Source organism: Benincasa hispida, chromosome 11 (genome assembly GCF_027475165.1).
Source record: "Benincasa hispida cultivar pf3 chromosome 11, pf3_genome.v1.1, whole genome shotgun sequence".
NCBI classification, from domain to species: Eukaryota; Viridiplantae; Streptophyta; class Magnoliopsida; order Cucurbitales; family Cucurbitaceae; genus Benincasa; species Benincasa hispida.
Genome location: NC_143488.1, coordinates 28,532,747 through 28,556,568, shown reverse-complemented (window position 1 = coordinate 28,556,568; position 23,822 = coordinate 28,532,747). Strand labels below are relative to the sequence as shown.

Here is a 23,822-nt window from a genome sequence, read left to right as displayed (position 1 = left end):
AGTCTCCATTAAGGAAGGCATTCTTTATGTCTAATTGGTGAAGAATCCAATCATTATTCACAGCTAGGGAAAACAGGACACGAATAGTATTTAATTTTGCTACCGGAGCAAATGTTTCTTGATAGTCAATGCCATAGGACTGGGTGAATCCTTTGGCGACGAGTCTAGCTTTGAACTTATCTATTTCTCCATTAGCCTTGTACTTGATGGTGAAGATCCATTTGCATCCTACTGTTTTCTTTCCTGGAGGTAGGTCTATTATTTCCCATGTGTGGTTCTTTTCCAAGGCCTTTATTTCGTCTAATACAGCTTGCTTCCAATTAATGTCATTGAGGGCTTTATAGACATTGTTCAGAATGTAAACTTGGGATAGTGTGGTTGTGAATGCTTTAAACTTGGGAGAGAGGTTTTTTAGGACAGGTAGTTTTGGATGGGATGCATCGTACAGGTTCTTACCCCTTTCCGTTTTACATTAGGAAGATCAATGTCTTTATTAAGTGTTTCAGCTGTGGAGTTGGAGACATGATTTTCCTGTATTTCGGTTGGGTTTTGATTGAGTACTTGTGCATGTTCAAGGGTGTTCTTCCTTTTAGTATAGACTATAGGGTCTTTCCTACTTTCTGGTGGGCCTTGATTGGGAATATCTATTTAATGTATATAAGGAACATATGGAGCACTCTCTTCAAAGAGATCTAGTTTTTGGGTTTCCTCGCTTTCCAGAAGTTTTCCGTTTTCTATGAGGGTGGAAGGTTCAATGGTGTCTGGTTTTTTGAAGTAAGGTTGGGTTTCAAAGAAGGTTACATCCATGGATGTATAGAACCTTTTTGTAGTTCGTGAGTAGCATTTGTACCCTTTTTGACTTGGAGCATAACTGAGAAAGATGCATTTTATTGCCTTAGGATCTAACTTACTCCTATTGGGTCTATGATCTTGGACAAAGACTGTGCAATCAAATATTTTTAAAGGGACTCGAGAAAAAAGTCTATCATGTGGAAATACTTCTTTAAGTTTTTGTAAGGGAGTTTTGAAGCCTAATATTCGAGAGGGCATTCTATTAATAAGGTAGGTGGTTGTTAGAACCGCTTCTCCCCAAAAAAGGTGGGGGGTATTAGCGTGACACATTAAAGCTCTAGAAACTTCTAGGAGGTGTCTGTTTTTTCTCTCCGCAATTCCATTTTGCTGGGGAGTGTTAGGACATGTACTCAGGTGGGCAATACCTTTTTCGTTTAGAAATTTTTTCAAGGAAGTGTTAAAATAATCCTTAGCATTGTCAGTATGAAGAATTTGGATTTTGGTGTTAAAGAGATTGAAAATCATGGCAAACAGATTCTGGAATATGGAAGTAACTTTAGATTTTTCTTTCATTAAAAAAACCAAGTAAGTCTAGTGTGATCATCGATAAATGAAACAAACCATTTAGCTCCTGTTACATTCTGAACTCTACTAGGTCCCCAAACATCACTATGCATCATAGAAAAAGGATAAGAGGGTTTATATGCGCTTACCGGATATGAGGATCGAGCCAACTTTGCCATTTCACAAGACTCACATTGAAACACCTGACAACTTTTATTGAAAATATCTGGAAACATTCGTTTTAAATATAAAAAATTGGGATGTCCTAAACGATTATGCCATAACATTATTGTACTATCATAATTGTCTTTAGAAGCAACAAAAGTAGATGTACTAATATAATCATCTTTAGAGACAACAAAATTAGATGAACTAGATGTACTATCATAATAGTCTTTAGAAATAAAACAAGATTTGCTAAGACCTATCTCCTTGACTTGAGGCTTAAGAGCATTTAATATGTAGAGACCCGAGGTTTCCTTAGCATTGCCAATCATCTTCCCCGAATTCAAATCCTGAAATATGCAATAATGTGAGTAGAAAGTTGCACTACAGTTTTTCATAAACATTAGTTTACTTATGGAAAGAAGATTGCATTTAAGATTTGGGACATGCAACACATTTTCTAATACTAGATCTTTAGATACAAACACATTTCCAGTTCCCATTACTTTAGAATAGGTACCATCGGCAATCTTTATAGTAATTTGACTGTTACAGTGTGTGTAGTTAGTTAAAAGTGAGATGTCACCTGTCATGTGATTTGATGCACCAGAGTCAATAATCCAAGTATTACAATTTTCTTTGGTTGCATTAAGGGCCAAAGAAAGTTATCTGATTGTACCATTGTTGCTACGCTGGTTTCTGATGTTTTTTTAGTAGGTTTCGGTTGGCCGAATAGTTTTTGGAGAAGGTCCAACTGCTCCTTAGTAAACACATTATATTTAGGGTTGATGTTATCTTTTGATGATATACTTGCTTGATAGGCCTTTCCACGTCTGTCTCCTGTACCTTTGTTGGGCTTCCAATCTGGAGGTTTTCCATGAATATCCCAACACACTTCTTTAGTGTGTCCTGGTTTTTTATAGTGTTCATACCATGGTCTTGGTTTTCGTTGCCGATTCTCAGTTCCTGTGTAGTTCTGGTTTCGATTGTAACGGTTATCATGAGTATTTGTACGTACCTCATTACCAAGGTTTCGAACAAGTAAGGCTGATCCTTCAGGTTCTGAACTGGCAATCATTCCTAACATTAGTTTCTTCCTGCTTTCTTCTCTTCTCACTTCTACAAAAACTTCTCTGATGTTAGGTAATGGTTTAATAGCTAAGATTCTACCACATATCTCATTGAGTTCTTTATTAAGGCAAAGCAGAAATTTGAACACTCGTTTCTTTTCAACTATCTTTTTGAATGTAGCTTCATCTGCAGTGCATTCCCACTTATGGCTTTCAAATACGTTCCGTTGCTGCCAAAGTCGAGATAGTTGAGTAAAATAGTGAGTGACTTGCATATCCCCTTGCCGTAGCTCATGAATTTTGCCTTCAATTTCAAATGACTCTGCAGTATTTTCTTGGTCAGAATAAGTTTCATGAGTTGCTTCCCAGATTTCGCTTGTAGTTGAGAAGAGTAAAAAACCTTCACCAATCTCTATCGTCATGGAGTTGATTAGCCATGACATAACCATGTTATTTTCCGCTTTCCATGTCTTGTATCTTTGATCAACTTGGTCTGGGATAGGATTTTTGCTTGACAGATAATCTTCCTTTCTTTTTCTACATTTGAACATCATAACTGATTGTGACCAATATAGGTAATTCCTTCCATTTAATTTGTGATTAGTAATTGGAAGTACGATCCCTTCAGTATTGTTAGAATTTATGGATGCCATAAAAGATTGTTGATTAGCAAAATGATTAATTAAGCAGGAAATAGGAAAAAGGAAAAAAAAACCGATGAAAAATCGTCAAAACTGAAAAGAAAAATCGTCTACACTCGAGATTTCACCTGATTCGACCCAGAAAACTCTGACCCGGTCCGACCCGACTTCGTTCACGCGACCCGTGTAGTTTCTGACCCGTTCACTCGCGGTTCCGTCCACCTGATTTGGCCCAGAAGACGCTGACCCGGTTTCGACCCAACTTCGTTTGCGCGACCCGGCTCAACTTAACCCGTTCCCTCAAGATTTCGTCGATGATGCTGCCGCGATTTCGTTTTCGGCGATCTCCACCTATGATCCGCGACTACTCATGATCGGAGACGAGATTTTTGGGAATCGACACCCACGGTCGATGACTTCCGGTTGATGAACGTGTTCGTGGTCGTCGGATGAACGTTTTTGCTTTAGAGAATGTGTTTTTGCTTTGGGTCGGATGGTCGTCGGATGAACGTTTTCGGATTGTTGGTTGGGTTTAATGCGTTTTTCTTCGAACGTGAAGCTTCACGCAAGGAATCGATGGAGCTACTAGGTAAGTTTGAGGTTTTCTGTTTTCTTTTCTAGGGTTTCGGACGTGAAACTTATAGAAAAGATTTATAGGGTTGGCTCTGATACCATGTTGAATACAAAACTTTTCTTATATTTCTTATGATAATTTTACAAGAGGGAGCATCCTTTATATATACACCTATGATAGCTAATTAAGGAAAACATTATAATAGTAAAAAATGTACATACGGAAAGAATAAAAGTAAACCCAAATTACAGGGAATGAAATCATATGTATAAGGTAAGAGGTGATTTCCCATATTCAACACAGAGCAATTGAGCAAAACAAATATTGGGCTATTTTACGTAATCCTAGCCCATAAACCCAACCAAATTTAGTGATGCCACTCTTTTTCCTCCTGGCCCCACCACCTGCCACTTCACGTTGGTAGGGAATAATTTTCCCATGTATTCACGAAATTTACAACCCTTTCCAACCTTCTTCTCCATCCACCGTAGGCCATTGTCCTCTGCAATTATCACGGTGTGCCCAATCTTCTTCTTCCGGCCGTCAGTGACCACCTCTTTGTCATTCCTCCACCACGACTTCTTCCCTCTTCTACCTCAATTTTCTGACCACATGGATGTCGAGGTACTTCCTTTACTCCATTGTTTATCCTCCCATCTGCCACCGTTATCTATTTTCTTTTCTCTTGATCAAGACCATTCTTCCTTTGCAACAATTGACTACAACATTTTTTTCATCTCCATTCGTACCTTTACTTGCCGCTGGTGAGGCCCTCTATTTGGGCTGTCTTCTTTTATTTTCTTTTTCTTCATGGCCGACACTCTCCAATTTCTCTACCATCTCCTCCACGTCTCTTGAATTATGTCTTTGTCGAAGATGCACCTTTGGTTGCCTATGCCAGCGTTGCCAACAACGGTCTACCTCGCCCTTTTTTCTCCTTTTCTTTCGGGCCTTGTGGCTATTGCACCGCTGTTTCCTCCACAATAGCCGACGACCGCTCTTTGTAAAACCAACCTTTGACATGCCAAATGCAAACTCAGTCTCTCCAAGTGCTAGCGTTAAACTCCAACAACAATCCTTGTTCGATTTCCTTCCGTAACTCTTTTCGGTCTATGTGTTCGCTTCCATACGACATCAACACTTCGATTTACTATTTTTTTCAACGACTTCTTGTTCTTTATTTTATTTATCTTTTGATGATTCAAATGAATTTTACCCTGTACTCTATATCTTTGTTCCTCCTCTTCTTTTCTTTTCTGCGCCTGACTTTGCTGATAACTCCCCCTTTTCCTTCCTTTCTTCTTGCCTGATCGACCAACTCTGCTCCTCCTTTTAGGTGGTGCCCTTAGGTAAGATCTTCGTCTTCTAGCCACTTTTTGAACTCGTTCAGATAGTTTTCGAAAAAGGTTTTCTTTCTTTGTTGATGGCAGCTAGTCTTCTCTCTTCTCTTTCTATGTCTCTTTGCTGAGACTCCTTGATCTTTTGTTGTATTGCCTTCATTTCACTTTGAATCTCTAACAATACTTCCATCCTCCAGTCAAAATCCATTTCTAAAAAACGGTGATCTAGGATGAATGAGCTCTGATACCAATGTTTTAGGATACCTCCTAACAAGACTAAGATCTGAATTATATTGAAATATAAAGATGAAGAAATACGAGATAAACCAAGTTCAAGGCACTTGGAACCTCCCTCTAGAGTATGCTAACCCAAGCCCTAAACCACTCAACTATTGCCTTACCTTCACTCGTTCCCCCTCCTCCTATTTATAGCAATATTCAGTAACTAACTTCCTATCTAATTACCATTATTCCTCTTACTAATACCATAGTAACATACTTATCTAGGTATTTAATAAGGTTGGAATGCCTTTCCTTATTTTATTAACAGTAGGGAAGATTTATGAGAATGGATACAAAATTGCCAATGCCTCTCATGGCCTTAATCACCCTTACAAATAACTCTCCCTTCCCGTGGCCCCTCCTCTCTCTCTCTCTTTTCTATTTTTTCCTCCTCTAACTAACAATATTCCCCAGCCCTTATATTCTCTCAATATTTACTTATTTTCCTTCACTTTCTTTCTTCTTTCATAAACTTTGGTTATTAAGGGTCTATCAGTACTTTACTTTACCCTGGCCTTTTAAGACACCTTGTCCTCAAGGCGTGCTTACAAAAACATGATCACAAAATTGGGCAAACTTCTTTCTTCTTCTTCTTCTTCTTTTTTTTTCTTTGTAAATACTAATCCACCACCATTTTCCTCAACCTTGGACAACTTCATTGGTTTTGTCTGAGAAGAATCCATGTAGTTGACTTGATATTAGATAGTTCAAAACTGCCTCTAATCATTTCATAATTTGCAAAGATAAGAAAATCATCTGATTCTTTTGCATTTTTTCCACATAAAAGTCGAAATCTTCATGCAAGACACAATAGTAGTGATTGTCGATACTACAACTTTTAATTTCCATGATTTGGACAAGTTATCTGATCACTGGAGTAGTTACAAGAAATGAATGGGAAAGGTGGACAGAAGAAACGGTGAGGGAGGTGATTAGAGAAGATAGAGAATATGGAGAAGAGAGGAGAGATCATACTTACCATTCCATTCGTAGAGACTATGACTATCCCTAATTACTCATATAGGAGGTGCTCTTCCATCCCCTCCTTCCACAATAAGGGGCAATGTCCCGTGGCAATTTTCTTTCTTTGCTGTGTTATTTGAGTGTTATGGTTGAAGAGAAACAAAAAATTGTAAATTTTCAAAATCTAGTAGCTTGTCTTAGTGTCATGATCCCATGGTGAGCCACTTGTCCTTTTGATCAAGTTTTATTTTGCTTGTTTTCTTCCTATTCTATAAATTTATTTCTATTTTCCCTTTTTTTCTTCTCTATTTTTTACAATTTTATCCTACTAATGCATTGGTTGTAACGAACCTTCATTAGACCTAAAAATTTGTTGTGCCACATTTCTATAATGCAGCATATTTGACTAACATCATTGTTTCATATTCCTTGTATTGGTGGCAAGGTGCTTTCCAGTTCATCACGTTGCGTATCATATAATTGATCTACATTAAAAGTGCTTGATAATCGTAAACTAGCTTATTATAGTACTTTTTTTTTTTCTAGGGAATGAAGAAGAAACTAAGTGATACTGTTGCCAAAAGATGTATCGATTTTGATCCAAAGGCATCACGAAAGAGACATTCTCAGCGCTTGAAATCTCTTTCAATAGGCCTAGCAGCTATTGATGATGACAACGATGGAAAAATGAATGAGAAGGAAGGAGATAACAACACAAATAAGTTGTTTGTTGACCAATCTCAAGATTCCTTGCCAGCAGCTGGAAAGAAGTCACCTAATATAGGAGACAATATTGAATGTACACATAGAACTCCAAGATCATCTTTACAATTAGATTCGCTAGCATCTCGTAAAAGAGAAGCCCTTCAGAAGTTAGCTTCTAGGGGACAAGTTTCACCAATTTTAGATAGATCACAAAATGTAGGAGAGCATATCAATGCTTCTGAACTAACTATTCAACAATTCCCCAAGAAATGTAGAGGCCCTACTAAAATGAATACCAATGCAATTGAGGAGTGCAATAAAGTGGATATAACCTTCAATGAGTTTGGACAACCAATTGGGGAGGCTTCAATTGGGTTGTCTTCATTTCTAGGTCTACTGGTGAGAGAGGAAGTGCCTGTGACTTTAAGTGATTGGAGAAAATTGTCAACAAGTTCTAAGGAAATTTTATGGACATCGATTCAAGTAAGTGTCTCATACTTCCATATTACTTAGTTTGATTGACTATAGTATGTTTTTCTTCGTATACACTCAAAATTATTTGAAATATTGTAGTCAAGATATAATTTGAAAGAAGATTGGCAAAGAAAATATGTTTTCCAAAAGATGGGTAGATTGTGGAGAGCAGGAAAATCACGAATTGTGTCACAAATTCAATCAACATCTACTAATGAAGAGCTTGTGAAAATGAAGCCATCCAATATACAATCTATGCACGATTGGATGGACTTTGTGAAAGAAAAGAAGAGCGCAATATTCAAGGTAATTAATTGTCATTTGTGTTAAATATACTTCTGAGTACAATTAATGCCTCTGATGATCAACTTTTATGTGTGTGTGTATATATATATATATTAGGCTAAAAGTGAAAGGTTCAAATCAATGAAGAAGATGCAACTTCCACATACATGTAGTCGTAAGGGTTATGCTCGATTGGCAGAAGAAATGGTAGTGGTTACTCTAAATGAGAACTATATTCATGATTTAAATTTATTACTTATTGAATATGTTTATTTTGTTTTTAAGAAAAAAAGTTGTTCAGATTCATCAGCAGCGACAAGGGTTGTATTAGGGGCAAAAACACACAGGAAAAAGAAAGGAAATCATGTTAGCTCACAAGTTGCAGAAGCATTGGTAAACTTGATTACGAAATCTTGATTCTTTAAGCTTAGCAAACTTGATTCTTTTAGTTAATAAAGATGGAAAACTCTTAATATACTATTTTCTAAAAATAATGAAAAAGCACCAAGGCCCAGGGCTTTGAGCTTTAAGGCTTCACAAAAGGCAGGCGCGTCTTATTTTGTGAGCCTCGCCTTTCCAAGGCGAGGTGCCAGACCTACACCTTGAGCCTAGGTGCGTGCCCGAGAGGGCTTTTTAGAACACTGGTTATGAAATCTCAATTATTAATTAAACATACAAGTAATTAACGTGTTCGACATATGGTAGGAGCCTTTCTCATTTTTCGTGTGTATGTTTGATTAGCAATGTGTTATTGTTAGTTTTTGATTTTATGATTTTTTTTCTTCAGGGGGAAGGGGATTTATCAAATTTAAAATACTTGTTAGGTTTCGTTGGTTTTTTCTTTTCCTTGGAAGTGAATTAGAGAGGGGTAATCCTATTTCTTTTAGAGAAAAACATTTCATTGAAAAAAAATGAAACAAGGGGATACCTTAAGTACCAGTAGGTGATTACAAAAGAGATTTCTAATTGGAAACTAAATAAGAAAGATTAAAATTCATAAAAGGGTGCCTAGTTTTGCACCAATACAAACCAGTAGACAGAACCGATCCCATGAAACTATCAAAATAAGAAAAGGTATCTTTAAAAAGATGCTTATTACGCTCGCCCCATAATGTCCAGAAGAAAGCATGTAATATGGCTAGCCAAACGGTCTTCTTATTACCATGGCCTTGCAACCAAGATGTCAAAAATATTATCAGAGCAGACTAAGGGCCAATAAAAAACCTTCAAGATAAAACGAGAGGTAAAGGAATGCTGAAAAATATTATTTTCTCATATTGCTCTTAGGAGAAAAGGGTTTCTTAAATAGAAGAAATACCCAATTACAAATAAGGAAAGAATAAAATACAGCAAATAAAATACAATAAATACAATAGAGAATTTCTCAATAAAGGAAATAATTAACACTCCCCTCAAGCTGGTTTGAAGATATCATTCATGGCCAGCTTGTCAATCAACTTGTTGAATTGCCACTTTGGAACGCATCAACAATTTGCTTTGCTGTTGGAAGAAAGGGAATGCATATTATTCCTGCATCAATCTTCTCCTTTATGAAGTGTTTATCTACTCCAATATGTTTCATTCTATCATGAAGAATTGGATTTTGGGCAATGAAAATTGCTGACATGTTATCACAATAAACACGTATGGGCATTGTATGAGAGAATTTCAATTCTTCCAATAGTCAATATCCATATGCCCCCACAAATACTATGGGCCAACGCCCTAAATTCTGCTTCAGCGCTATTTTTGGCAATCACACTTTGTTTTTTTTTACTTCTCCAAGTAACTAAATTTCCTCCAACAAAAGAACAATAACCGAAAGTGGATCTTCAATCAATCATACTGTTTGCCCAATCAGCATCAATGTAAACCTCGACATGTAGGTGACTATGCTTCTTAAATAATATACCTTTTCCTGGAGTACCTTTTAAATATCTCAAGATTCTATAAACTGCTTCAAAGTGAACTGATCCGAGAGCATGCATGAACTAACTTACCACACTAACTGCAAAAGCAATGACAGGACGTGTGTGAAAGAGGTATATGAGTCTCCCCACAAGTCTCTGGTACTTTTCTTTTTGTTTTACCTCTTTTCAATTGCAGTTACCAATTTTAAGTTTTGCTCAAACTATCTTGCAACCAAGTAAACTTGTGGTGTAATACCAAAGGTCTAATTTTGAATGAAAATGATCTCCCTCAAATGAGGAGAGGAAAGCTTTATTTATAGAAGGGAAAACAGAATATCGCTTCTGTTTTTTACAACTGAATTACAAAACTAACAGAATATAGCTTATGTTTTTACAACTGAAAACTAACAATAAAAACTTACAAATTGAAGTTCTGCTATATACACCATATTCCACCCGTTTAAAATTCAGACTCATCCTCGAGGTTTATTAAGAAGCTAACTGGAAATCATCAGGAGCAAAGTAGGATTTCAAATATGCTACATTGAAAACTAGATTGATGTGAAGGTCAACCGGTAGCTCAATGCGATAAGCATTCGAAGAATGTCTTTATAGGACTTTAAAAGGCCCCATTTGTCTATCTTTCAGCTTGTTGTAAGTTCCAGCTGGGAACCTTGTCTTACGTAGATGGATCATTACAAGGTCTCCTTCTTTAAAATTGACTTCTCTTCGTGACTTGTCTTTAGTGTCTTTATAAGACTGTGTGGTCTTCTTAAATGGTCATGAACTTCTCGGTGCAATTCTTCTATTTTTCAATCATACTTTCAGCTTCAAGACTATATCCACAGAAGAAGGTAAATTGGCAAGATTAAATGTGAATCTAGGATGTTGAGTATATACTACTTCGAAGGGGCATCTTCCCGTTGATCTGTTCTTCATGTTATTGGAAGCAAACTCCACTTGAGCAAGGGACAAATCCCATTGCTTTGGTCGTGAACCACTTAAACATCGTATGAGATTCCCAAAGTTCTATTGGTTACTTCAATCTGGTCGTCAGTTTGCGGATGTGAAGTGGTGTTGAATTTCAAACTAATGTCAAACTTCTTCCATAAAGTACGCCAAAATTGACTCAAGAATTTCATGTCTCTATCCGAGACGATTGATTTTGGTATTCCATGAAGTCGAACTACCTCTTTGAAGAAGAGGTTAGCAATATAGCCTACATCACTCGTTTTTTTGCATGCTAGAAAATGGGTCATTTTGCTGAAACGATCCACAACTACCATGACTGCATCATATCCTCTTTGTGTTTTGGGTAGACCAAGAACAAACTCAACAGATAGGTCTTCCCAAATGGTTGTGGGGATCAGTAATGGAGTATATAATCCGGAATTTGTAGAAGTTCCTTTGGCTTTCTGACAAATAGCGCATCTTTTGACAAAATTATTAACATCCTTTCGAAGCTGTGGCCAATAGAATTGTTTGGATACTAATTCAAACATTTTGTCTTGGCCAAAGTGCCCTGCTAAACCTTCGGAGTGAGCTTCTTTTAGGAGGGCTTCTCGAAGAGAAGTGTGAGGGATACATAGTCATTCTCCTTTGAATAGGAAGCCATTCATTATATGGAAGTTTTCCGCATTCAAATAGTGAGTACATTTGTACCAAATGTCTGCTAAATCTTTGTCATTCTCATATAGTTCTGGAAGGTGGGAGAAAGCCGTTACTTCCGTGGCTAAAGTAGTAAGAATTAGGCCTTTTCGTCTTAGGGCATCAGCCACTTTATTTTCTTTGCCCGATTGGTGTTTAATGACAAAGTCAAACCTTTGTATGAAAGAGATTCACCTTGCATGCATACGGCTTTTGTTCTTCTAAGATGTAAGTATTCTAACGAGAAATGATTTGTTATAAGAAAAACTCCTTAAAAAGTAGATAATGTTCCCACTGTTTAAGAGCTCTAACAAGAGCATACAACTCCTGCTCATAGGTACTCCAAGTTTTTCTTGAGTTACTAAGTTTTTTGTTGAAGTATTCAATTGGGTGTCCTTGTTGAGACAAAACACCACCAATTCCTACTCCACAAGCGTCCACTGCTACTTCAAATGAGGCTAAAAAATCTGGTAATTTCAAAACAGGGCTTATGCTCAACTTCTTCTTAATACAATCAAAGCTGGTCTGTTGATTTTTACCCATATGAAGCTACCTTTCTTCAAACAATCAGTAATTGGTGCTGCAACGGAGCTGAAGTCTTTAATAAACTTCCTGTAAAATGATGCTAAGCCGAGGAAAGCTTGGATATCTTTTATTGTTGATGGAGTTGTCCATTGAGTGATTGCTTCAATCTTCTTTGGATCAACTTTAATTTGATTTTGGCCAATTAGGAAGCTAAGGAAAGCAATTTCCTTCTTAAGAATGTGGCATTTTTTGTGATTGACGTACAACTTGTCGGTTGTCAAAGCTTGAAATAAGCTACGAAGATGTTGTAAATGTTCTTCAAGGTTCCTGCTATAAACTAAAATATCGTCAAAATATACTACGATAAATTTATTAAGGAAAGGATGAAGTACTTGATTCATAAGTCTCATGAAAGTGCTTGGAGCATTTGATAAGCCGAAAGACATGACAAGCCACTCGAACAAGCCTTCGTTAGTCTTAAAGGCCATTTTCCACTCATCTCCCAATCTAATTCGTATTTGGTGGTATCCACTCTTCAAATCCACCTTTGAAAAGATTAAGGCTCCTCCAAGTTGATTGAGCAAATCACTTACTCGAGGAATTGGAAAACGATACTTCACCATGCATCAATTGATGGCTCTACCATCCACGCACATTCTTCAACTGCCATCTTTTTTGGGCGTGAGTAGAGCTAGTAGTGCACATGGACTTAAGCTTGGTTTAATATGTCCTTTTGACAGCAATTCTTCGATATGTTGGTGGAGCAATTCATCCTGTAGTGAGGTAAATTCGGTAAAGTAGCTCCTGAAACTAGATCAATGTGGTGTTGTATATTTCGCAAGGGGGGCAGCCCCTCGGGTTCCTCTCTTAGGAGAGGAAATTCATCGAACAACTTTTGTACTTTCGGTGGGAATCCATCTTTTTGTGTTTCCTCGGACTTTTCGGCAACAAGTCCAAGGATGTCAGCCTCCCTTGCTTTCATCAATGTTTTGCTACTGATTGTAATAAACAAGTGGTTGCTGTCTTCTTCTTTCACTTTTACACCCACATCATTCTTCTTGTTTAGTGGAAGTAGTACCACTTTCTTACCCATTCATTGAAATTCATAAGTATTTTCTCTCCTCTTATGCAAGGTTCGAGTGTCAAATTGCCAAGGTCTTCCCAAAAGAATATAACATACATCCATGTCTAACACGTCGCACACTATTTGGTCTTTATAGCTACTACCAATTGAAAGAGGGATGGTGCAAATTTCACTTACTTGCGCTTCGCCGCCTTTTTTCACCCAACCTATCTTGTAAGGATTTGGATGAGCTTCCACCTTAAGATTTAAGGCTGCCACTATTTTTTTGGAGACAAAATTCTCACTACTTCCACTGTCTATAATGACATTGCGCACTTTATTGTTGATTGTACACCTTGTTTTGAAGAGGCAATGCCTTTGAGGCTTAGAGTTTTCTTTAGGAGCGATTAACATCCTTTGAAGAACACAAGACCGTCTATCTCCATCATCTGGTTCAATAAATTCAGCCTCCTCTTCATTTTCTCCACTGTTTTCAGTCAACATTTCTTCTTCTTCCTCCATGTAAGCTACTGTTTTTCGCTGAGGGCACACATTGGATAGATGACCAGCTTGGCCGCATCGAAAACACTTGCCCAAAGAGGGCCTATGGTAAGATTTTGAGTTCTTTTCTTGAGAACGGCCTCTGTCTTCTCCTTCTCGGCCCCTTCTTGATTTTCTCTCTTTCCCTTTGGTCAAAGGTGGAGGATTTGGTAGGTCGGATGTTTTATTTGCAGGATTCACCTTCCTACTTGTGGAGGCTTCCCATGCTGTTCTTCTTGATGAACTCTTGGAACGAATTTCATTCACTTCTTCAACTATTTCAGCAAAGGAAATAGCCTCAGATAATAAGTGAAAAGGTTGTAGTTTTACCTTTTCTTTGATGTCCATGCGTAGGCCTCTAACAAATCTTGCAACCAAATGTTGTTCGTTCTTGCTCCCAATCGGTGGAATTCTTCAATATAATCAGCCACCGACCGTGCTATTTGCCTACAATTTTGGTATTGGTTGTACAATGTTTGCTCATAGTTGGGAAGGAGGAACAATTCTTTCAACAATCTTTTCATCTTTTCCCACAAATGAATTGGTCATTTACCATTTCTCCTTCGGTTGACTTCTAGTTGGTCCCACCAAGCCGATGCACCGGCTTTCAACTTTAAGGCAACTAAATGCACTTTTTTGTGCTTGGGAGTGTTCATGTAGGTGAAGAAGCTTTCCGTATTTTTTATCCAATCAAGAAATACCTCAATGTCGCGCTTCCTATTGTATATTGGCAAGTCGATCTTCATTTTGTAGTCATTCGAATTACTTCTCATTTCAAATCTCTCACCTCTTTCTCTTCTTGGCACAAACGACTCTTCTTGTTGATCATATTCACTAGATGAATTCCATTCTTGGTTTTCTTGATATCTTTCTTGGGCTGTTTATGCATTCTTGGAGGTCTTTCTTGATGAATTTCTTGCTGAAACTGGAAATTTCTTGGCCGTTCAGCACCACGTCTTCCTCTTCTTCCTCATTCTTGAATGAATGGTTGATCATTCCCCCGATTTTGAGGTGCGGCTGCCCACATTTCAACCCTTCGAGTAAGAGTTTCCATACTTTTTGGAGACTCATTAAAGTGTCATGAATTCCCTCCAAAGAGTTCTCAACGGACAGCAAGCGTTGTGTTGTAGTTCTTGGAGAGAGGGTGGGGGTTTCTTCCACCTCTTGGTCTTGTGTACGATCATCTCCTTCAGTCGGATGAGTTGCTCTTCTTCCGACCATCAGTCCAGGGATTCTTGGAGCTCTGATACCAATTTGGTGTAATACCAAAAGTCTAATTTTGAATGAAAATGATCTCCCTCAAATGAGGAAAGGAAAACTTTATTTATAGAGGGGAAAACAGAATATAGCTTTTGTTTTTTTACAACTGAATTACAAAACTAATAGAATATAGCTTCTGTTTTTACAACTGAAAACTAACAATAAAAACTTACAAAATAAAGTTATGTTATTTACACCAACTTGTCTCATTCAGTAGGTCAATAATAGACTTCCTCTGGTCGACCAAAATGCCACTTTTAGACTTGGCAAACTCCATGCCTAGGAAATACTTTAAGGTTCCCAGACCTTTGATTTGAAAATCATTAGCAAGGTTTTTCTTCAAGATATTCAGTCCTGTCTCATCATTACCTGTAAGTATGATATCATCAACATACACTATCAAAATAAACCACCTTACCACTCCCAATATGATTATAGAACAAAGTATGATCAGCTAACTTTGACTGAATCCATATCTTGTGACTGCCTTTCCAAACTGTTCAAACCATGCTTTCGGAGATTGTTTAAGCCCGTATAATGATTTCTTAACTTGCCCACTTTGTTAACCTCGAGATCCACCTCAAAATCAAGTGCCAAGTCCATAAAAACCTCTTATTCAAGATCCTCATTGAGAAAAGCATTTTTAACATCAAGTTAATAAAGAGGCCAATCAAAATTAACTGTAACAAACAACAGAATTCTAATAGAATTAATTTTAGCTACTGGAGTAAATGTATCTTGATAATCAATGCCATAGGTTTGGGTGAAACCCCTTGGCAACCAATCTGGCCTTGTACCTTTCAATACTACTATCAGCATTACATTTTATAGTGAGCACCCATTTGCATCCCACTGTTTTCTTATCTTTTGGTAGTTCGACTATGCCCCATGTACAATTTTGTTTCAGTGCATTAATCTCTTCCATCACTACTAATTTCTAATTCAAATCATTTAGAGTCTCCTGTATATTTCTTGGAACAAATAGGTTGGTTATTTTGGATGTGAAGGCTTTATGACAATCAGACAATCTATGATAAGAAAGATAGTTTGCAATGAGATATTTGGTGCATTTACGGGTACCTTTCCTATGGACAAGTGGAATATCAAGATCAGAGACATCAAGTAAAGAATTAGAAGGAGATGAAGAAATAGGAGGCATAGGAGTAGAGTGTCTAATACCTAGATCTTCAGGATCATTCATCGGAGTATTTGGTTGGTCCTGTAATAAGTCAACTGTTTGATCTCGAACTCTTTGAGTCAAGTTTCTTCTAGTATGAACTTGAAGTCCAGGATTTCGACTTGGAGAGTCATTTTGTAGTATTTCTCCCCTTGGAGAACTCTCCACACTTAGCATCAAAGGACTAGAACTCATAATTTCAGGACCACTGATGTTGGGAAGAGATGTAGTGTCCCAAAAATTATCTTCAAGGTTAGATGTCTCCCCTTGAAGAGAATTTGGGCCAAAAAAAGGTTGATTTTCCAAAAAAGACACATCTATACTCTCAAAATACTTGTTGGTCAAAGGATCAAAACATTTGTAAGCCTTTTTATGAGAAACATAGCCTACAAAAAATGCATTTAGTGGCTCGAGGATCAAGCTTAGTTCGAGAAAGGGGAGAAGTATGGACATAAGCAGTACACCCAAACAATTTAATTGGTAAATCAGAGAACAGTCGGTCATCAGAAAAAACTCATTGAAGTGATTCAGAGGAGTTTTAATATTCAAAACCTTAGACGACATCCGATTGATCAGATATGCAACTGTAAGAATGGAATTGCGCCACAAATATTTTGGAACATTCATAGAGAACATAAGGGCACGAGCAACTTCAAGTAAGTGTCTATTCTTTTGCTCAGCAATGTCATTCTGCTGAGGCGTGTCACGACACGTAACTTGATGAAAAATACCTTTATCTTGCAAAAAATTGGTTAATTGTTCATTGAAATATTCAATGTCGTTATCAGAATGAAGAATTCGAATTTTAGTTTGAAGTTGAGTCTCGATCATATTATAAAACCGAACAAAAACCTGTTTTACCTCTGACTTTTTTGTTAACAAATAAAGCCAAGTTAAATGGGTGTGGTCATCTATAAAGGTAACAAACCAATGCTTACCACTATGAGTCAAGACTATAGACGGACCCCAAACATCAGTATGAATTAAGGAAAAAGGTGATGAAGCCTTGTAAGGTTTAGGCAAATAGGTGGATCAATGATGTTTGGCAAAAATGCAACTTTCACATTGAAAAACTGAACAATCAAATCCTTTTAATAAATCGGACAGATACTTTAAGTAGAAGAAATTTGGGTGCCCTAATCTACGATGCCAAAACATTATAGTTTTTTTAATAGGAGAACAAACACTACTCAAACCCTAAACTTTTTTATGACTAGCAGAAACTTCATCAAAGTAATAGAGACCATCGATCATCCTAGCACGTCCAATCGTCCTCCCGAGTCTTGATCCTAAAAGATACAATGAGTTTCACAAAAGATAACACGACAGTAAGCATCCTTAGAGATTTTACTAACAGATAACAAATTACGGGCTAATTTTGGAACATGAAGGACATAACGTAACATAAGGTTTGTAGTCAAAGGAATGGTTCCTTTTCTTGCAATAGAGGTGAAGCTGCCATCGACAATGCGAATTTTTTCATTGTAATACATAGGAGAATATGATTCAAATAAACAAGAGGAACTGGTCGTATGATCGGAGACTCTGGAATCTATAATCCACGGAGATGAATTAAGGCAAGAGAGAGCTTGAGGACAAGTACCTGATTGTGCCAATGAAATGCTAGGATTACCAGATGATGAATTGTTCTTTAGCCGCTTCAAAATTTGATCAATTTGCTCTTTATTAAACGGGTTGGAGTCAACAACATTAGCATTAGAGGTACGTTGATGGGAATTTCGCTCACCTTGTTTAGAACTTTTCCAATTTGCAGGTTTTCCATGAAGTTTTCAACAAGTTTCACGCGTATGTGAGGTTTATTGCAATGGTCGCACCAGACACGAGGCTTTTCATGTGACTTGGTGGATTGATCAGAAGCCTTCATTGTAGTATTCTCAATCACCAATGAAAGCATTCAACTAGATCAATAGGTTTTACAAATCATAATGTTCCTTTGACTTTCTTCCCAACGAACTTCTGAAAAAACATCATTAATAGTTGGAAGAGTAGTTTTTCCTAGTATTCTACCTCTAACTTCATAAAACTCAACATTGAGGCTGGCAAGGAATTTGTAAATACGACCATCTTTAACAGTTTTCCTATAGTACTTTTGGTCCTCTGTAGACTTCTACTCATACGTATGAAAGAGGTCAAGATCTTGCCAAATCCTTTTTAAGGAGTGAAATTATTGTGTAACTGAGTTAGTTCCTTGTCGTATATCACCTAATTTCAAATTCAACTCAAACACTTGTGACTGGTTGCCCAAAACAGAATACATCTGAGTTACACTATCCCATAATTCCTTCACAGTAGAGTAACACATGTAGTTACAGCCAATGTATTCAACCATGGAATTGACAAGCCAAGTCATAACCATGGAGTTTTCAGTTTCCCACCCCACGAATGAAGGGTCGTCTGGATTAGGGGCCGTTTTTTCTGCTGTGATGTAACCGATCTTCCCTTGTCCACGAATATGCATCCGAACACTTGGGGACCAACGGAGAAAATTTCCCCATTAAGTCGAATGGTAGTTATTTGGACAGTTGGACTGGGTGAATGGACACGATTATCGCAAACTCTAGTGATGGGTGCCTTAGTATTTGACATGTTGCTGAATTATCTTCAAAAATAAAACCAATAAACCTGTAAAAAGAAAACAACAAACAGAGGCTAAACAACCAGCAACTTGATGAGACAACCTGCGGTCGGCGGCAGTCGGTGGATGTCGGCGATGGGTTGCGAAAGCAGCGGTCGACAAAGCAAACAAGATCGGACAGCAAAGACACCCAACGGACGGGTGTCAAAACTGAAAATGGACGAGCCCTCCTAGCGCCAAAACTGAAAAAAAGCGCGAGCAAATGGCAGCGGCGAACTCGGCCAAAACTGAACTTGAGCAAGATCGGCGGCGGAGAGCGACGTTCGGCAGTGCTTTAGGAGACTGACGGCAGCGGTGAACAATTGAAGGCGGATTGGTGGTGGCGGCAGCAACAGAAGGTAGGGTTTTTTAGGTTTTTAGAAAAAATAGTTTTTTCTTTTTTTGGGTTTTTAGGATTTCAAAACCTTTGAAGCTATGATACCATGCTGAAAAATTTTATTTTCTCATATTGCTCTTAGGAGAAGAGTTTCTTAAATAGAAGAAATACCCAATTATAAATAAGGAAAGAATAAAATACAGCAAATAAAATACAATAAATACAATAGAGAATTTTTCAATAAAGGAAATAATCAACGGGGAACAATGTATAAATAAATGAGTAGGGGACTCAGAGTGACTGTTTCAAATAACACATCAGGATGGAGAGATAAATATATAATGTGCAGATTTGGAAGACTTTTTATTCTTCTGTATCTCTTTACAAATATACAATTTTACCTCTTTAAAGAGAGGGGAATTGGCCATGTAAGGAAAGAAGGCCAACGGTAACAAGGGAAATAAAAGGAAACAAATGAAAAGAATGAAAATGCAAAAGAAGGAAAAAATAATAATAAATATTGTGTGGAACTTTCCTAATTTCAACACTCCCCCTCAAGCTGGATTGTATATGTTGATTAAATCCAACTTGGTCTTTAATACATCAAAAGCGCTTTTGAATAAGGCTGTAGTGAGTATGTCTGCAATCTGCATGCATCTTGGTAGGTATGTAGTTAAGAGAAATACTTTTGTTTTCAATTTTCTCTTTGATAAGATGTAGATCATTGTCTACATGCTTTATGCAATCGTGAAGGATGGGGTCTTTGGCAATACTTATAGTTGTTTGGTTGTCATACTATACCTGCATTGGTTCTATGGAAGTGACTTTCAATTTTGATAAAATGCTTTTGGGCCATATTCCTTTTGCATATTTCTTGAGCTAGAGCCCTCAATTCTGCTTCAGCACTGCTCCTAGACATAATTAATTGCTTCTTACTTCTTCAAGTGACTAAATTTCTCCACACAAAGGTACAATATCCATAAATTGATCTTCTGTCGACTTTTGAACTTGCCCAGTTAGCATCAGTGAAGACTTCAACGTTTCTTTCTTTGGAGTTCTTGAAGTACAATCCTTTTCTAGGAGTTCCTTTTAAGTATCTAAGGATCCTATAAATAGCTTGCATATTTTTTTTATGGGATTGTTCATGAATTGGCTTACAAAGCTTACTGCAAAACAAAAATTAGGTGTAGTGTGAGTTGAGTAGATCAACTTCCCAACAAACCTTTGATATTGTTCCTTATTAACCAATGTCTTTTCTTTTCCTTTCCTAAGGCGTTGTTTGGATCGATGGGAGTATTAGAGGGCTTAGACCCGAGCATACCTGTCTCCTTTAGAAGATCAAGGACATATTTTGATGTAAGAAGAATGGAGGCTAATCGGGTAATTGGGTAAAAGTCTAGGTTAATTCCCTTTTTACCCCCACTTGTATTTAAATTCTATGAATAGGAGTCATTCCTTTCATGTATGAACAACACTTGAATAATACTTTTCCTTCAAGAATTCTCCAAGATCTATAGTTTACATCAAATTGGTATCAGAGCGCCCTTGTGAAAGGACTTGATGGTGATCAAGAACACCAACAAGCTTCCCGACCTCCAACCTCAAGGTGTCGAAGCATCATCCTCTTCTCCTCAATCCATCAACCGGCAATTAACTCATGTGGAACTTCTCTAGGAAAGTTCAATGTGAAATTGCTTGAAGTTCAAGCCAATATGGTTGGAATTATCGCCACAAATTTGGGCATCCAACAAGCAGTAGAAAATCTTACTCAAAAAATGAGAAAGATTTCGAATGTTGCAACTCCAAATAATACCGTTCCTATTCAAGAACAACATCATAACCTTCTGTGCAATAAAGAACAACACGAAAATCCAATTTGCAGCCAAGAACGTGGGAATTTTCATCAAGATTTTCATGGGCGTGATCAACAAAATAGCCAAGAAAATCAAAGACAACCAATTCAACCTCCAAGAAGATTGGAAATTCATAACCAAGAAAAGCCAAGAATACAAGAAGTTGCAAGAAATCCACCCAAAAGACAAATTCCAGAATTCCAACTAACAATCCAATTATCAAAATCATCCAGTAGGTATTCTCCAACAACAAAGACCGATCCCGCACAATATGATGGGCTTTGATTTGGACTCTTCAAGTGATGAAGGTTGTCCACAATTCCACCAAAATTATTTTTCAAGGTATCCTCCTAATCCGTGTATCAAGAAAACCATCCTCGAGCCCAAGAACCATATCAGGAACACAGAAATTGTGGCCAAAATGGCCTTAGTTTCTATCAAGAAAGGAATTATGGTCGACATTTTCAAGGAAGACCAAGGCCAAGAAGTCCTCCAAGGGCCTTCATTCAAAGAAATCAACTGGAGGAAGTTGTTGGTTGGCAAGTTTTTTCTCAGTCTCCATATGGGAATCATGAGCTACAATACCGATTAAAAAATTTCAAAAAATTGGTTCAAGAACCGTTTCAAGGTCAAGCAGGCATTCGGCCCGATGTCCAAGATGGGAGTAAAAATCTTAATGTTATAGGTTGTTATTTGACAATGCTCCCAATGGAACCAAAACTGGGGAAGATGTTGCTAGTAGGTGATATCTTCAATTGTTTGGATCCAATTTTAACCATTGTTGCTTGCCTCAATGTGGGAGACCCTTTTCTAACACCTCTTGAGAATAAGGATGTTGCAGAGACTACAAAATCTCACATTTCACTAAATCATAGTGATCACATTGTTATTATCCAGACCTATGGGGGATGTAAAGAAGCGGAGAGGAACTTTAGTGGATATGACTTCTCCAGGATAAACATCCTTTATGTTCAATCAGTGAAGGCTATTGATTCACTAAGGAAGGAGCTTTCTCTTTGCTTAAAGATACTGGCTTGGTCAACGGATACTTGAGCACCTACAATGCTTGGAGTCTTGATGAACTTGATGAAGAATTTATGTTTTGGACCTTTTTCGTAATATTTTTGTTCAAGGTGTAGGAGGTTGGTTTGGCTATACTCCGTTGAACGAGTTTATTTTATTTCTTGATTGTTTCAATTTCATCTTTCTTTTTAAAACTCGAGGATGAGTTTTCTTTTTGGAGGGGTAGAATGATGTAAAAAGAATGGAGGCTAATCGGGTAAAAGTCTAGGTTAATTCCCTTTTTACCCCACTCTTATTTAAATTCTTTGAAGGAGGATCTGCAATATTAATCAAATCATCCATAAGAGACATCACAAAAAAAATGAAGGGGGGTCGATAGTCCATCTCCATGAATTTGGTGAAACATGAATTTTGATTGAGAACATCTGAGATAAGGAAGCCTACTCTAAAGTCTCAAAATCATTAAGGTTCCGACAAAGACGTAAATCCCAAGCCTCTGAATCCGCAATCCAAACATCAGCCACTTTAATATTAGGGAAACAAGCAAGACAAAAAAATTTGGAAAAAGCCACCGAGAAGGCACCACAATTTAACCAAGGGTCATTCCAATAAGAAATTCAAGAACCTATACCTATGCAACACTGTGTACGAGATTGAACCAGATTAATGGTCTGACAAATAAACCGCCACAATGATTTAGAAGAACTACGAATAATATTCGGTCAAATACAACTAGGAGAACAGTACTTTGCCACAATAAGCTTCCTCCACATAGTATTATGTTCATGTAAAAACTGCCAAATCCACTTAGCCATAAGAGTCGAATTACGGTGACAAAAATTTCCAAGACCAAGGCCACCCATTAACTTAGGACATTGGCTAACCTCCCAATTTACATTATGCATCCCGCCATCACCATGAGAACCTTCCCAAAATAAGTTTCGAATCAACTTATCCAAACCATTTATAGCCTCTGTTGGAGGTCAAAATAATGATAAATAATATGTAGGCAGACTGGACAATGTGGCCTGAATAAGAGTACGACTTCCACCCTTAGATATGATGCCTATTTCCAATTGTGGAACTTTTGTTACATTCTCTCAACAATAGGATTCCAGAATTGAGGCAAAAAAGGATTTCTTCCCAAAGGCAGACCTAAGTATGTTGCAAGCCAATGACCTCACACACCCAAACGAAGTCACCGTTCAATCAATATCAGCATCAGAAATATTTATGGCCAACAATTCACTCTTGGATAAGTCAATAGACAAACCCAAATGTAAGTTAGAAAATATGAATAATCTAAAAAAGGTGTTGCAAAGAAGATCTATTAGCGGTAGAGAAAAGCAATTTATCAGTAGTAAACTTAAGTGGCTCAAGACAAAGGACGAGTTACCAAGGTGAGAAGCAATGAGACCCTTCGATAAGTTATGATCCAACAAATGGCTAAGACAATCCACAACTAAAATAAAATGAATGGCTAAGACAATCCACAACTAAAATAAAATGGAGAGAGAGGATCACCTTGTCTAATTCATGGGGCTCACTATTTATAATAATAGAAAAATTTACTCTAGAGAAACGTCCTATATCCAAGATTGCCAGATGGGTCCAGGACAACGTAAAAAAAGAAAAAAATCCAATCAACTATATCAAATGCCTTTTCAAGGTCTAGCTTGAGACGAATCGTCAATCAATTCGTTGGGCATGAGAGAGGTATCAAGAATCTATCTATCCTCAACAAAAGCAAGTTGATTCACCCTCGTGATGCTAGGCTTTGGTCCTTGGAATCATTCAGCAAGTGCACCATTAAATCTCTATCAAAACATCTGAATGCTTCATCCCCCTTGAAAAGGACCTTTTCCAAGCTTTATGGAAATCCAGAAGTCCTAAAAGAGTTAATATTTTGGTATGGATTATGATTTTTGGCCTTCGACTGTTTGTTGACCATTCTACAACACAAGCTTCAAGCTCATTATCTATCCCCAACCATCTGT

The 23,822-nt window shown here is 37.5% G+C and overlaps 1 protein-coding gene across 1 annotated transcript in view; it reads left to right on the top strand.

Annotated features, from left to right (window-relative positions):
- Nucleotides 1–23,822, top strand: part of LOC120090469 (uncharacterized) — a 37,171-nt gene that overhangs the window by 4,050 nt on the left and 9,299 nt on the right. Inside the window, 4 exon segments of the mRNA XM_039048157.2 lie at nucleotides 6,938–7,579; nucleotides 7,670–7,876; nucleotides 7,973–8,062; nucleotides 8,141–8,248. Of these exon segments, the coding sequence (XP_038904085.2) occupies nucleotides 6,938–7,579; nucleotides 7,670–7,876; nucleotides 7,973–8,062; nucleotides 8,141–8,248 (1,047 nt within the window).